Source organism: Vipera ursinii, assembly GCF_947247035.1.
Source record: "Vipera ursinii genome assembly, chromosome: 8".
Taxonomy (NCBI): Eukaryota; Metazoa; Chordata; class Lepidosauria; order Squamata; family Viperidae; genus Vipera; species Vipera ursinii.
In genome coordinates this window covers 19,699,786-19,714,617 of record NC_139519.1, presented here as the reverse complement: position 1 = coordinate 19,714,617, position 14,832 = coordinate 19,699,786, and the positions used below count along the sequence as shown (strand labels likewise).

The following is a 14,832-nucleotide window of genomic DNA, read 5'->3' as shown; positions in this document are numbered from 1 at the left end:
GTCATCTTATAAAAAGGAGGTGAAGTCAAGAGACAGGAAATGTTCCCTTTCAAAACCGGCAAGGATGATGCTTCTTACGTTGCAGACCAAATAGGATTTTCAGTGCTCACCTCGTCAGTTTGACAAGGTTGTATTTTATAGACAATTCTGCGCCGATATTGTGAAGTTCACTCAGGGGGATGGGAGGGGTGGGGATGAAAGAAGAAGAAGTTATTTAATCAAAGAAACTGCTGCCTTACCTCTGCTGCAAATAAATATTCAGAGTATCACTGGCTAGGACAGGGGTAGGCAACCTCGGCTCTTTTATGACTCGTGGACTTCAACTCCCAGAATTCCTGAGCTGACTCAGGAATTCTGGGAGTTGAAGTCCACGAGTCATAAAAGAGCCGAGGTTGCCTACCCCTGGGCTAGGAGCAAAAGACAGCTTTTTGTATCTCTCTGCTCCCCTCTAGTGGTCAACCAAATTTTGCAGTGATATTATAGCCCTAAATCAATCCAGGTAGCAAATCTGGAAATTTGTCGTAATTCCCTTTCCGTAAGAGTTCCAGGGCTTTGCACACTGGGATAGCAAAGATAGCAACCTTACTCTTAAAGAGGAATTTTAGGGGAAACGTCATGGGCCATAGGATAATCGCAGATGGCACTGTGTTGGACACAACAGAAAATAACAGGGCACCAAGCCCAGAGACCTGCAATTTGTTTTCTAAACAGGCAGCTTTAGTCTTCTGTTCTTCCCAGTGCCATTTGTTTAGCGCTTGGGAAAAGACAATCCGGTATAATCCTATCTCAAATTGGTTCCAACCTTCCCTTGCACACCTGTCAGATCTGTGATGGAGCTCCAGGTGGGTCAAAAATCAGTTCGTGTTTAAATGAAGACACCGCGGTGATCTCAGGAGACAGAAGCAAGGAAAGAAGCAGTTGAAGGGCTCCCAAGGTGGCCAATGGTCCACGTACCATTCATCCAGATGGGTCATCTGTTATCAAACCAACCTTCCCCACCCAGACCCAGAAGAACGAGAACAAAAGGAGAGAAGGAGTGAACGTTCTAAGACAGGGTTCCCTTCACATCATGTGGGAAAGTCTTCTTCGATGGCCAGCTTCACCGACCTGGGCGAGGGGACAGATGTGTGAACAATCCTAGTGGCAGAAACTACCTACACCCCTGTTTTCTCTTTGATCCATGTTCGTAACTTGGTGACGCGGGTGTAGACTCCTGGCTTGTTCCGGCGAGCGCAACCATCTCCCCAGCTGACTACACCAGCCAGGAACATCCTATTGTTAGCTTCCACACTGACAAGTGGTCCTCCGGAATCTCCCTAAAAGGAAATGAGGAAGCAGTTAAGAACAGAATCTCTGGTGCTCCTTTCCCTCATTTCATACTTCAAGGAGTTGTCTAAGGAGTTGCCAGGATTTGGATCAATCCTTGTATATGTTGGACCTTCCAGAGCGGGAGTGTCTTACCTTGCCAACCTTAGGTCTTGTGGACTTCGACTCCCAGAATTCTCAAGCCCGCATGGCTGGCTGGGGAAGTCCGGGAGCTGAAGTCCACAGGTCTTAAAGTTGCCCAAGGTTGGACACCCCTGTTCTAGAGGGAGATAAACAATAAAAGAAGATGGAGCAGAGTGATGTGGGCTGAGCGCAGCCTATGTTCTATGTTCAGTGCCTCCTCTGTTGCCAAGTATCTACAACAGAGGTCCCCAGTCTTTTGGGCACCGGGGACCAGTTCCATGGAGAGAGGTTTTTCCATGGACCGGAGGGTGCCTGGTTTTGTGTGCTGCCTACATCCCGCAGTTGGGGCCTTGCTCATTTGTGTGAACCGGTTGCTGGCATGCTGCAGCCTGGTACTGGTCCACCGACAGGAGGTTGGGGACCCCTGATCTACAGTTATGGTGAAGGACCTCCAAATGCTGCTAAACAACTCTCTGCCATGCAGATGGACTGGCTGGAGCTGCTTACTAATTGCCATTGAGCAACATCTAAAGGTTCTTGAAGTTCTTTGTGTCTTTAGAAGAAATTGCAAAGTTTCTCACCTGGCAAGCATCAACTCCTCCAGTCAGGACTCCTACGCACATCATTTGTGCTGTGAGTTGATTGGCCAGCAGGGAGTCACACATGGTCTGATTGATCACCCGGATTTCTGCCTTCTGCAAAATACTGGCACCAAGACCTGCCAAAAATCGAAACGGTTTAGGTGAGATTTAGGGAAGTCACATAATTCAAATTGGCAAACTGGCATGTATTTACAACAGTTGCAGCATCACAGGATCAGAGGATCACCATTTGGGACCTCCTAAGTCAGCTTCTGAGAAGCAAAATCAACGAGGAAACCCCAAATTCGCTTAACAACTGTAGGAAAAAAAAGGTCATCAACTTGCGCACTATTCATTTAATGACTGCATTGCTTAGCCATGGAAATTCCAAATCCTAACTGTGACTGTAAGTCGAGGACCACCTGTGACAGGACTCTAGGCACTTGGAGAAACAATATTATGTGTGAAAACAAAAGGGGTCTTCAACAAGTTTTAGAATGTTGATTTATTTTGCGTAGCCCCCATTGAAACAATGGATGGAAACTAACCAAGCAGAGAAGTAACCTAGAAGTAAGCAGAAATTTCCCAATGGTGAGAACAATTAACCAGTGGAACAGCTTGCCACTAGAAGTTGTGGGTGCTCCATCACTGGAGGCTTTCAAGAAAAGACTGGACAACCATTTGTCTGAAATGGTATAGGGCTGGGGTAGGCAACCTCGGCTCTTTTATGACTCATGGACTTCAACTTCCAGAATTCTGGGAGTTGAAGTCCATGAGTCATAAAGGAGCCGAGGTTGCCTACCCCTGGTATAGGGTCTCCTGCTTGAGCAGGGGGTTGGACTAGAAGACCTCCAAGGCCCCTTCCAACTCTATTATTCTACGTTCATGAATCGAGGGACAATATTTTGCAACCTGTGCCAGTAGCACATCCATGATTACCTTCCGGCATTTTGGCAACCCACAAAAAAAATTCAGATGGGAGTCACCTACCCATTTACTTTTGTCCAAAACAAGCTGCAGACTTGGTGCTAAGTCCTCTAACCTTTTCCCCAAGGAGACACTCTCATCTTCCCATTTTTTGACTCACCCATTTCTTGAGTCCTTCCCCACCCGGTCACCCAGATGGCTTTTCCTGCCGGGAATTCATGGGTGGCATCAGGCAAACAGATAGGTATAATCTCTTTGGAAAAGGTGACGGGGCTGGCCAGTTCCATCACAGCAATGTCATAGTCGAAAGAGAAGTCATTGAAGAGCGAATGGCTGATGATTTGCTTGATAGCCCTTTTCTGAACGTGGTTATTTGACCTGGCCTCCTGATTCAGAAGACCCATGAAGGCTGTCCATAGGGAGGGATCGGCATATCTGCAGGCACAGCAATGTATCTTGGTTAGCAAGGGTGACACTAGCAAGAACATCTATGGCAGGGTTGGGAAACCTTGGCTCTTTTATGACTTGTGGACTTCAACTCCCAGAATTCCTGAGCCAGCCAGTCAGGAATTCTGGGAGTTGAAGTCCACAAGTCATAAAAGAGCCAAGGTTTCCCACCCCTGGTCTTTGGAGATTCTCCATCATCCAGGTCATGGTTGTCCCAAAGATGCTTTTTCACAAGGCAACTGGACTTCCTTGGTTTTTTTTCTTTGAAGACATTTCGCTTCTCATCCAAGAAGCTTCTTCAGCTCTGACTAGATGATCCTTCCATCCCCCACCATCCAGTCCCAGCTGAAGAAGCTTTTTGGATGAGATGCGAAATGTCTTCAAAGAAAAAACAAGACCGGCTGCCCCATGAAAAAGCATCTTTGGGATGACCAACAAGAACATTTTTCAATACTTTTGACTTGCAACCACTTGTTTAGTCTGAAGTTACAACAGCACTGGAAAACCTATGACCTGTTTTCACACTTACAACTGTTGCAGCATCCCCTTGGTCACGTGATCCAAACAGGGATGCTTGGCAACTGGCATGTACTTGTGACAGCTGCAGCATCCCGGAGTCACGTGATTCCCCCTTTTACGACTTCTGACAAGTCAATGGGGGGGGAAGCCAGAGTCACTTAACAACCCGGTTACACTGCAGTGATTCACTTAACAACTGCAGCAAGAAAAATCAAATGGGGCAAGCCTCACCTAACAAACTGTCTTGTTTAGCAATGGAAATTTTGGCCTCAGTTGCGGTCATAAGCTGAGGACTACCTGCATAAGGTTTGAAAGCTCGGGGCTTGGATAGTACATGGATCTGGAGATCACAAGAAATTCAGCAAGGATTGGATGATGACTGCTTATCTTATCTTACTGTCTTGACTCTGATAAGAAAGCCAATATTGTCTTCTACTTTCTCATACCAAAATAGGATTCATGGCGTGGGAGAAGGATCTTCACCAACCATCCCATCCCAATTCCATCAACCAGTCAAGCAGAGAGGGCATGCTGTGTATCCCACTGGTCAAAAGCAAGGCTCTCCAAACTTGGCAACTTTAAGACTTGTGGACTTCAACTCCTAGAATTCCCCCAGTCAGGATGGTGGGATCTTGGGGAGGGCCTTCTCAGCTGTTATCCCTACCCTATGGAACATCTTACCCCAGACAAGGCGAGCGCCCCCCCCCCCGGCTCTTTTGCTTTCTTTACTTTAAAAATTCCAAAAATATTTGGAAGATGTTGGAATGGAAGTCACCTCCAGTCCAGGGGTCTTCAAACTTGACCACTTTAAGACTTGTGGACTTCAACTCCCAGAATTCCTGGCTGGCTGAGGAATTCTGGGAGTTGAAGTGCACAAGTCTTAAAGTGGCCAAGTTTGAAGACCCCCTGCCCCAATCTTTCCACATAAGGCCAAAATAAGCACCTCTGGTTAACAATGACCATTTTGCCCGTCAACACTGCTTGTAACATCCCCAAACAGATCAATTAAAAAAATAATAATAATAACTTCTGAAACATGATAAAAATCTCTACCTACCTGATGTAGTTCTTTTCAACAAAGCAATGAGCAGCCGTGACCAGCCATTTGTTGGATATCAAGGAAGCCCCACAGACGTGACCCTCGCCCTTGACATGCAGGCTGACCTGCCAGGGCCATTCGCCCAAATCTGAATCCATTCCACCCACAATCCGGGACTGCTTGCTATACGCACGGAGGCCACAGTCTAAAAAGAACAGATTTCAGACACACACACACACACCCCAAAAAAAGGTTCAGTCAATTGGTCTCCTCAGTTCAGGCAGATGCCTGGCCATCATGCAAAGATTTCCCACAATCTTTTGGCAGGGGAAAAGTATTTCCCAATATTCTGACACCCTTTTTAACCTCGTGGCAAGAGCTGAACTTCATTTTCATCCATTCTTCTCTGCATTAAGGATTGTGAAAAATATTTGGAAGATATTGGAATGGAAGTAACCCCCAATCTCTCCACATAATGGCAAAATAAGAACCTCTGGCTGACAATGATGGTTATGCCCAACAACACTGCTTGTAATATCCCCAGACACATCAAGACTAATGCTATAATATTTATAGTCATGTAGTCTTGATCTCTAGGTAGGTCAGAAAGAACAAATAGGGCCATCTAGGCCCAAGTAAATTGTCCTGCTTACTCAACTAAAAACCACCAAATGCAAACCATAACAACAGCAGCAGCAGCAACAACAACAATAATAACAATAATAGTCAATGGTTTCTAAGTTTCCAACCCTTTCAACACAAGCTAGCTTAATTTTCAAAGACTGCTACATATGTGAATTTATCCACTTTCTCATATCGCTATGATCAGAACTCACTGCAATTATCTTCGTCTGATTTGTCGCTACAGTCTTCCGTTCCATCACATTCTGGATTCCTTTTGCTCACACACTGATTGTTGCGGCATTTGTATGTATATGCTTGACAGGAAACGGTGGCCACTTTGAGTGAAGCAGAGAGGGAAAAAAATGTAATGTCAGAAGAGGAGGACACCAGGCAATGATGGGGACAATTGTGTTTGCTCCAAGAGCCCAGGCAGCATCACCCAACGTAAAATGGAGCCTGGAAATATTTGAATCTTTTCTACAGCATTGCAACACCATGGAGAACTTGGCTACTTTCTTTCTAGGAAATAGAACACACCATTTTTCTGACTGCTCTCAGCATGTCTACTTCCATGAGGGTAATTTTTAAAGAAAAATTACACAATACCCTCCAGAACATACATATTTTTTGGTCAGGTGGCTCATAAACCTTCCTTGAGAATTCCAAAAAAACCCACATAGTTTTCAAATACAAACTATGCCAGAATCCTATTATTAAAAGTCATTAAAAAGAATTACGCAGTAGGGAATGGAAACTACAGCTACAGAAATGAGGTTAATTAAGGGTTCCATGGTGATTGAACGGAGTTCATATGAAAAGGTGTAAAAATGTGTCAGCTTGGTTTGGAAACAGGGATCAACACGGCAATGGTGTTCAGAAGCTTCAGAGAAAAAGAACAGGCAATGTTGATGTGCTAGCCTTGAAGAACTAATCAATTACAATGATTAGTTCAAATTAGGTCAAATTGAGAATGGGCAGTTTTGAAAGGCTTAGAGGAGGGGGTCTCCAAACTTGGCAACTTTAAGACTTGTGGACGTCTTCAAACATTCTTGGAGTTAATGTTATTGTTTTTTAATTAACATGTTGAAAGAAAAGTGATGACCCAATGAGCAGGGTTGATGCTTTCACAAAGTTGAAGAAAGCTTATTCAATTTGTTTCCCTCTGCCAATGTCCCACTCCTGAATGCTGGGGAAATTAGGGACAAACCGAGTTTGTAGGGATAACCTATTACTCCTAGGACTTCATCTTTATATCCAGAAACAGAAAAGAAGGTTAGATGAAAAAAAATAGCAGGTATGTTAGGGATTAAAATGCCTTCTTGATCCATTTCTGAATGGGTTCAACCCCTTCTTCACAAGGAAAGCGGCGGTATGAACACAACCTGTGGACCTCAGTTACCCCCATCTCCACTGCTCCCCAAGACTTGACCACAATGGACAAGACAACATCTACCTTCACTGCTTAGAAACCACAATTTTCCCAGCTTCCCCCTCCCTTAGTAAGACTTTATCACTACTCTTACAGCCTTTACCGGAGCTGCACTCCCCCTCGTCGCTGCCGTCTTTGCAGTCAGCTTTTCCGTCGCATTTCTGCTGCGCTGGGATGCAATCACCACTCCTGCACTTGAAGCTATCCGGAGGACATTCTGAGAAAGAAGAGAGACATTGCAAGTTTCCATTGCTAGAGAAGAAGTCATTCCCACTATCTGTCATGGTAGGTCTGCTTCCACACTGGAGCTGATTTTGGCAAGACTCCTTCAAAAGGCCCATCACACATAAAGGGTCCCAACCACCCTACTAAGAGAAAACAGAGTTTGTCGTCAGCCCTTCAAGTTAGGTTAAGCTAGAAATCCAATGTAATGAAGGTCAGTCTTATTATTATAAAGCTGTCGTATTTATCTGGCAGGTCTGAATGCATATCCTCGCTCTTTCCCTCAATCTTTGTGAGAACCTGGGAGAGTCTTGTCTGAGACGTTTCCTTAGGTTACGTTTCTGTCCTGGATTATGCCTTATTTCACCTGACCATTTTACTATGTTTATATAAAACATTTATATAGCTGGCCATCCTTCAGCCAGTTGTGGCAGCTCCCAATCAAAAAATGAAAAGACGTATAAAATCATTTTTGAAACCACAAAACTCATCCAGTTATAACGTAAAACATTAAAATAAATAATAAAATAATAAAATAAAATAAAATATAAAATAAAACAAAAAGATAAAATAAAATGCATTATAGCTTCCTTCCCAACTAAGGTCAAGATAAGACATTAGCTGAGCTTGGAAAATGGGGAGGAACTCACCCAAGGTGAAAAATGAGTTTAGTTTGTGAGGTTTAAAGTCTAATTTTTACATTTTCACGGAGACCCAATTATCCTTGGTGTTACCATCACCATGGCAACGGTTCTTCCTTCTGTCCCTCAAGGCCATTCCATCTTTCCTCCGCTCTTTCCAGCTTTAAGCTTTTTAGACTGTATAAACCCAGTTTGTGATTTAACACACTGTGCAATTGTGGTTTAGTTAAGAAACCCTGGCTGGACAACTAAGAGGTTTGAACTCCTAGTTCCCACTAAGAGCAGTCCAAGGTGTGAACTCAGTTCTTCACGTTCTAAATTTCTCCACCTCATGAAAATGACTCACCACACTGCAGTTCGTCGCTGTTGTCCCCACAGTCATCCACCGTGTCACAAAGCCAGTACTTTGGCTTGCACCACTTATTATGGCATCGGAATTGGTTCTCAGTGCAATCTGAAGAAGGAGAAGGAGAAGGAGAAGGAGAAGGAGAAGGAGAAGGAGAAGGAGAAGGAGAAGACCATCTGTCATGCAGTTATGGAAAGTCCTCCAACCGCTTTGGACCCTGTGGGCGATGCAGCCCACTGAAAAAGTAAAGAAGCCTTGTGAGCATCCTCCGCACCCCCAAACGGAGCTAAAAAGGGGAACCTACTGCAGTTTTTCTCATCACTGGCATCTGGGCAGTCAAACCACCCATCACAGCGCCTTTCTTTGCTGACACAACGGCCACTTTTGCAGGTGAATTGCCCTGGGCAAGCTACAACTCAACAAAGAGGAGGGTGGGGGGAGAGAAAACAAATAAATATATGAATATCGTACATAGGTGAAAGCATCGAAGTTTCCTGCTGCCTCAATGTTCCAGTCTTTCCTAACTGAGAAGGTGCCCCATCCGACCACCTATCTCCCTAACTAATCTCACATTTGACATCTCCACTTACGGTCATTGGAGTTAAAGGACAAATACTCTGCCGAAAAGCCACTGTCCACGTGTGAATCATCTGAGTGGAAATGAACTGTAATTTTGTTGGTTTTACTCATTACCACAAATCCCTTGCTGGGCTGACAGTACCTAAAGGACCACAAGAAGATAAAAATCAACCACAGGCCATTCATTTATTCATTCATGATGAGATGCACACATAAATACATGAGATCACACATGGACACACACACACACACACACACACACACACACTAAAATGACAAGGTCTTCTAATTCTTTCCGTTATGCAATATACAAAGTTAGTCAGGTCATCACGTCAATTTAAAACCAGGATCCATGGCAGTAGAGTGCCACGGATCCCAAATCCTTAATCGCTACCCACACTGGCACCAAACCACACCAGTTCAATTGAAGCAATGCTAAAATCATAGGCCACACTACCACCCGCTGCGCTCATGAGTTCATTGAAGCCTGGCCCTCCACACGCAATTCCATTCACAGACACATCGACCCGCAACCAGACTACGAACCCCTCAGAATCCAAATCAACCACACAGCCAACCAGAGACAACACCCTCAACCTTCCTGCGCAAGCCCCCAGTCCCACCACCAATTCACCTCCCAATGACCCTGACCTGATGTAACCTCCCCATCACAAGCCTCACACTGATGACTCACACCTGACCCACCACCTGACCCATACCAAGACCCTCACTCGACGCACCCACACCTGAAGCCCTTATAAACAGAAAAACGCTGACATTCCCTAAACTCCGCTGAAGATGTTACCTAGCCTGGTAACGAAATGTTTTGGAAACCAACCCACAAGCTCGGTGAATGAACCTTCACCCTCATCTGAGAGTAATAGGGATTTTTTTTAATCAGCAAGGACCTTTCATTTATGATATTTCCATCCTAAAAGATGGCAAGGGAATGCCTTAAAGGCCCTAAATCAGGGGTAGGCAACCTTGGCTCTTTTATGACTCGTGGACTTCAACTCCCAGAATTCCTGAGCCAGCATGGCTCAGCTTGGAAACCTCTCCCTTTCCCCTCAGCATAGCTGGCTCAGAAATTCTGGGAGTTGAAGTCCACGAGTCATAAACGAGTCAAGGTTGCCTACCCCTGCCCTAAGTGGATAAGACATTTTTCTCTCTTGCCCAGTCATAACAGCTACACAAGAACTGGTAATACGGGTTTACAAATGCCTGGCTCTTACCTGACACCGTTGATTTCCACATAATCTTTGCGGCAGGAGTCGGAGGAGTCACCAGGATCCTCAAGGTAGAATTCATTGAAGCGTATCTTTACATTTTTGTTCTCAGGCACCTGAGAATGAGATTTAAAGTTGGCAGGGGTGGGCAGAGGAAAAAAGGAATGAACATTGATATCACTCCCACGCTAGTTGCCTTTTCCAACATTTTCTTAAAATACAACTAGGAACATTTTAAATAACTCTGTTGCCTAACAGAACATACCAAGAAATCTAGTAATCTGGATCACCCTGGAGTGCCTTCTTCATCATAAAGAACAAACGTGTGAAATCTAAAAATAGAATCTGAGCTGAATGATATTTCTGTGTGAGCAGAGAAACACTGAATTCATGCAATCATTATGCCACAGAGTCACTATAGGACAATGATTTAGGGGTTGGACAAGGTAGTGGTCAACTAATTGCATGACTATGAACTGGTCACTACATTGCTTCAAGGTACAATAACAAATTAGGGGATGCCACCAACTGAACTATATTAATCTTCAAAAGGAAGAGTGGGTTATAGATGCAGTAAATAAATCCAGAGGTTGAATGTGGATCCACACAGAACTTAGTTAGGATCACCTGCTGCATTAAATCATGGTTTAGTTTAGTCATGTTTGTGGAATAAGCCAGTGGGGATCAGTTCACAAATTATATTAAATCCAAACCCAATGAACCACATTTTGGATTAGTGCACCATGAGTGGTCCCCTTGCTTCACTATCATGACTTCTTTTAAAAAGTCACAGAAAATCAACTTGAGGGTTAGAAATGCATTCATTAAAATAGTAACAATAAAAAAGAAAGCTTTGGTTTTCCGCTACACCCTCATGGTTGACATGATTTTCCCTTTTCAGACATTTAAGAATAGATCACAGAGAAGCTCTTTTTACTCTGAGCACCTTGATAATTAGCCAGATCTGCCGGTTAGAAGTGCTGTCCCCTAGTCTATGCTGTACGCCCCCAAAGAAAAACAGAATTAGTACTTTGAAATTCTTACCTCTATATTCCATACACAATCCAAATCTGGAGGGTAGTGGGCTGGATAATAAGGAGTGGTGAACTTCCCTGATATACCCTTCAAAACACCACCGCAAGCTACAATTGGGGGGGGGGGAAATGGTGTGGAGGGAGAAAACAAAATCTTATGAACCTTGTTGGTGGCTGGAAAAGAGGCATTTGTGCAGAACAGCCATCATTAATAAGAGGATGTCAACTGTTAATGGCCTGATTCAAAAGCATGGATATATCCCAGGAGACCAATTATGGTTACCTGCACACACCTGACCATCAGCTCAATCCCATGCAATTTCAGCCCACTTCTCATTAGGAAGCATCATTAGTGTATTCGGAAGTGTGTGTGTGGAGGGGGGGAGTAGAGTGTTATTTATCACAACAACAACTGAGTGAGGGGAAAAACCGTGCCCATGGTGCCTTATTATCAAGACTTTCTCCCTCTCTAGCCTACTCATTTTTCACTCATCTTTATCTTCTACTAGACTGAATCATTTACTTAATTGGGAGTGGACAGTTTTTTTCTGCATGAATGACTTAATAATGAATACAATAACGGGGAATGCCCACTATTCCTTGAAGGAAATGTGGCTAAAGTGTAGCCAGACTCAAAAGTGGCTAAGATCATCCTTTTTTTCTTGGACTTCTGGCCTATACCTCTCTCGTCTCTTCTTCCTTTTCTCTCAAGGAGAAAACTGTCAGGAAAAAGGAGGGATGTGGTAGTACTGAACTCGTTGCCAGGCCACACATCCTGCCAACCCATGAGCTTCTTTTTATCACCCCAAAATAGAAAGAACAGCTTTTTTCTTACATGTCATCTTTGGCATCTGGAAGAATTCTGCTTTGAACCCAGGATATCTTCCTTTTGCATCTGTACTTAGCATCACCAGGAGGACGTTTTGAGAGGAGATGAAAGTTAGGTTGTATGAAAAGTCAAAGCTCCCACATAGCCTGCAAGAAAGGGAGGGAGAAGGGACAAAGGAGAAGGGAGGGAGAAGGGACGGAGGGAGGGAGAAGGAGAAAAAATTAGTGACTAAGCAATGCATATTTGGAAACCTCTTTCACCATCATTGTAGGTATCAGTGCAAGCCAGAAGATGCCATGAAAACCTGGAGTCAGGTCTATCTCAGTCTCCTGCTAATTAGGCCCTCAGCAGCCCATCTGTATTTCCTCCCATGAGCGCATGTCATGTTGTAGCCAGTGTACTTACTTCACCAACGAGCGTTCTTCCACTGGGCTCAAGGTGTTATACACCTTGACAAAGTCCTCTCCTTGGTCGCAAGACTCAACGTCAAATGTAGTGAAGGTCAAGCTAATGACCGCGTTGGCATCAGCTCTCAGTGCCCAGATGCAGCGCGTGTTGGATGGGTAAGGGCTGTTTGGGAATCCTGGCGTGGTAAAGCTGGTCACTTTCCCTTCTTTGGCATGCAACGCATACTTGCAGCTGCCTAGAGAAACAACACCAGAAGAGAAAGGTTTCAAGGGAACGGCAAGAAGGCATCTCTGATTCAGTAAAAGAATTCAGATGGGCAAATTAAAACTGGAAGGCTCCAAAAGATGTAAGAGGTGGACCGTAACACTTAGCAATAGCACTTAGACGTATATACGTTTTCAGAGTCAGCATATTTGCCCCCAACAATCTGGACCTTCATTTTACCGACCTCGGAAGGATGGAAAGCTGAGTCAACCTTGAGCCGGTCAGGATCAAACTCCAGACTGTGGGCAGAGTTAGCCTGCAATACTGCATTCTAACCACTGTGCCAACCCGGCTCCAACACATTCTGAATAAATTGTGCTACCAGGTTAAGACAGTTTAGTTTACCACTCTTTTTTAAAAAAAAAAACCGTATCACATTTGTAAAATTTTCTTTTACTGTCCTCTATGTTACCATTTCCTCTTTATCACCTTACCGTTGCAACACTTTACCTTGTCGAGTCATTACTTTGAATGCTTTAATACAGTCCAACAGCTTTTCAGTGGTGACTTTTCATGAATTTGTACATCACCCCAAATGGTGCAATTACTGAGTAGTTAATAACAAATAAACAGAGCAAGGAATGCGTCCTCCGAGTGATTTTTAAGGCCTGCCTAGGCAAAAATTCATGCTGTTTGGTGAAGAACTGTACATTTCTCTGAGAGATTATAATGTCACATTTAATTTATATGGCTGTCAAATCTTGACAACAGTTTGAGCAACAAAGATCTTACAAAAGGAAGGGCGTACACATTCTCCTAACCTGTTGAGGACATAGAGGCATATGTTTTGTTTGCTAAGAACCAGGCCAGAAAATGAAAGAAAAAGGGGACAGCACGAACACTGCACTTTTTGTTGAACTGCAGGTAGCAGAGATGTCTAAGTCTTGATCAAAATCCAATGTAAATACATTGGGAAACACCATTTGAGAAGCAAAGAGAAAATGGAAGTCTGCCTGACAGTCCCTCGTTAGCCATGAGGGGTGGGGTGAATAGTTTCAATCAACATTGTCTTGCTTCTAACGTGTCCAGTTTCAAGAAAGTATTTTAAGTTATTCTTCCACCTTATTACTTTTGCATCCGTTTTGGTTCTAGTCGCAATGCTTTCGTTCAGGTTTTGTAATAACTTTTTGAATGCTTGTCTACTCAGCAGTTGGAAACTAATCAAGGAGAAAAGCAACCTAGAACTAAGGAGAAATTTCCCAAAGGTGAGAACAATCAATCAGTGGAACAACTTGCCTTCACAAGCTGTGGGTGCCCCATCACTGGAGGCTTTCAAGAAGAGACTGGACAGCTACTTCTCTGAAATATATGTGGTCTCCTGCTAGAGCAGGGAGTTGGACTAGATGACCTCCTAGTCCCTTGGGAGTTGGAAGGGACTTGGAGGTCATCTAGTCCAACTCGCTTCCAACTCTGTTGTTCTGTGTTCTATGTCCAACTGAATTCAAGAGCCTTTATCCCACATAAGTGATGATAGGATTGCAGCTTCAATATGCTTTTTCCTACCGATATCAATATTCCAATTTACCCCCAAACCATAACAATCTCCAATTATTCAAATATCCCATAATTTATTTTTATTGCAACTAAAAACAACAACAAAACACAAATCAAATTTTACTTACTGTTTCGGGCTGCTTTAATGATATCCTCATCAGTAGCTGCAAGTTAAAACACCAAAATTTTTATAATGAGAAATTTAATTTTGCACCATCAACGTAGGGCAATCGCAGACAACCTGAATTTATAAAAGGGAAACTACCAACACAATTATTTTGGGCAAAATACAGCCAAAGCTTTCCACAGAAATGGACTAAGTGCAAACAATATCCTGATTGTGGGACTTTCCTAAAAATCACCCAAGGTTGCTTTCCATTAACAGACACTGATGTCTTTAATAGATGAGATAAATCTAGTAAATGAGCTAGTCAAAAACATTTTGAAAGTCTGAGACAAATTTACATGGTTTCTTTTTCTTTTTACAACTCCTTAATCCCTTTATTCAGGGTGGAGTTGGGGTGATTGAATGGAGTTGAGCATTTACTGGCTCGGTGCCCTTCCTGACGCCTACACAGAGTTCACAACAGATATTTTCTCTTTGTGCCCTGATAGAGAAACATCTGCCACTGCCTAGGACTGAACTCTCAACCTTCCAAGTGGGAAGCAAGCACCTTCACCTCTAGGCCATTGCACCGCTGGACAAATTTATAGGATATTGTGTGCAAAATTCATCATTATGGGATGAAACTTTCTGGGGATTGCAAGAACGTT

At 43.6% G+C, this 14,832-nt stretch overlaps 1 protein-coding gene across 1 annotated transcript in view; it reads right to left on the bottom strand.

Moving 5' to 3' along the window:
• Positions 1 to 393: 393 nt before the first annotated feature.
• ST14 (ST14 transmembrane serine protease matriptase) overlaps positions 394 to 14,832 on the bottom strand; it is a 37,048-nt gene continuing 22,609 nt past the window's right edge. Inside the window, exons 7-20 of the mRNA XM_083368423.1 lie at positions 14,187 to 14,222; positions 12,298 to 12,535; positions 11,899 to 12,038; positions 11,074 to 11,171; positions 10,036 to 10,145; positions 8,815 to 8,945; positions 8,529 to 8,633; positions 8,225 to 8,332; positions 7,119 to 7,232; positions 5,799 to 5,921; positions 4,981 to 5,167; positions 3,118 to 3,392; positions 2,031 to 2,167; positions 394 to 1,316 (exon numbers count right to left, since the gene is read on the bottom strand). Of these exons, the coding sequence (XP_083224549.1) occupies positions 1,155 to 1,316; positions 2,031 to 2,167; positions 3,118 to 3,392; positions 4,981 to 5,167; positions 5,799 to 5,921; positions 7,119 to 7,232; positions 8,225 to 8,332; positions 8,529 to 8,633; positions 8,815 to 8,945; positions 10,036 to 10,145; positions 11,074 to 11,171; positions 11,899 to 12,038; positions 12,298 to 12,535; positions 14,187 to 14,222 (1,964 nt within the window). The 3' untranslated portion in view covers positions 394 to 1,154. The remainder of the gene's footprint in view (positions 1,317 to 2,030; positions 2,168 to 3,117; positions 3,393 to 4,980; positions 5,168 to 5,798; positions 5,922 to 7,118; positions 7,233 to 8,224; positions 8,333 to 8,528; positions 8,634 to 8,814; positions 8,946 to 10,035; positions 10,146 to 11,073; positions 11,172 to 11,898; positions 12,039 to 12,297; positions 12,536 to 14,186; positions 14,223 to 14,832) is intronic.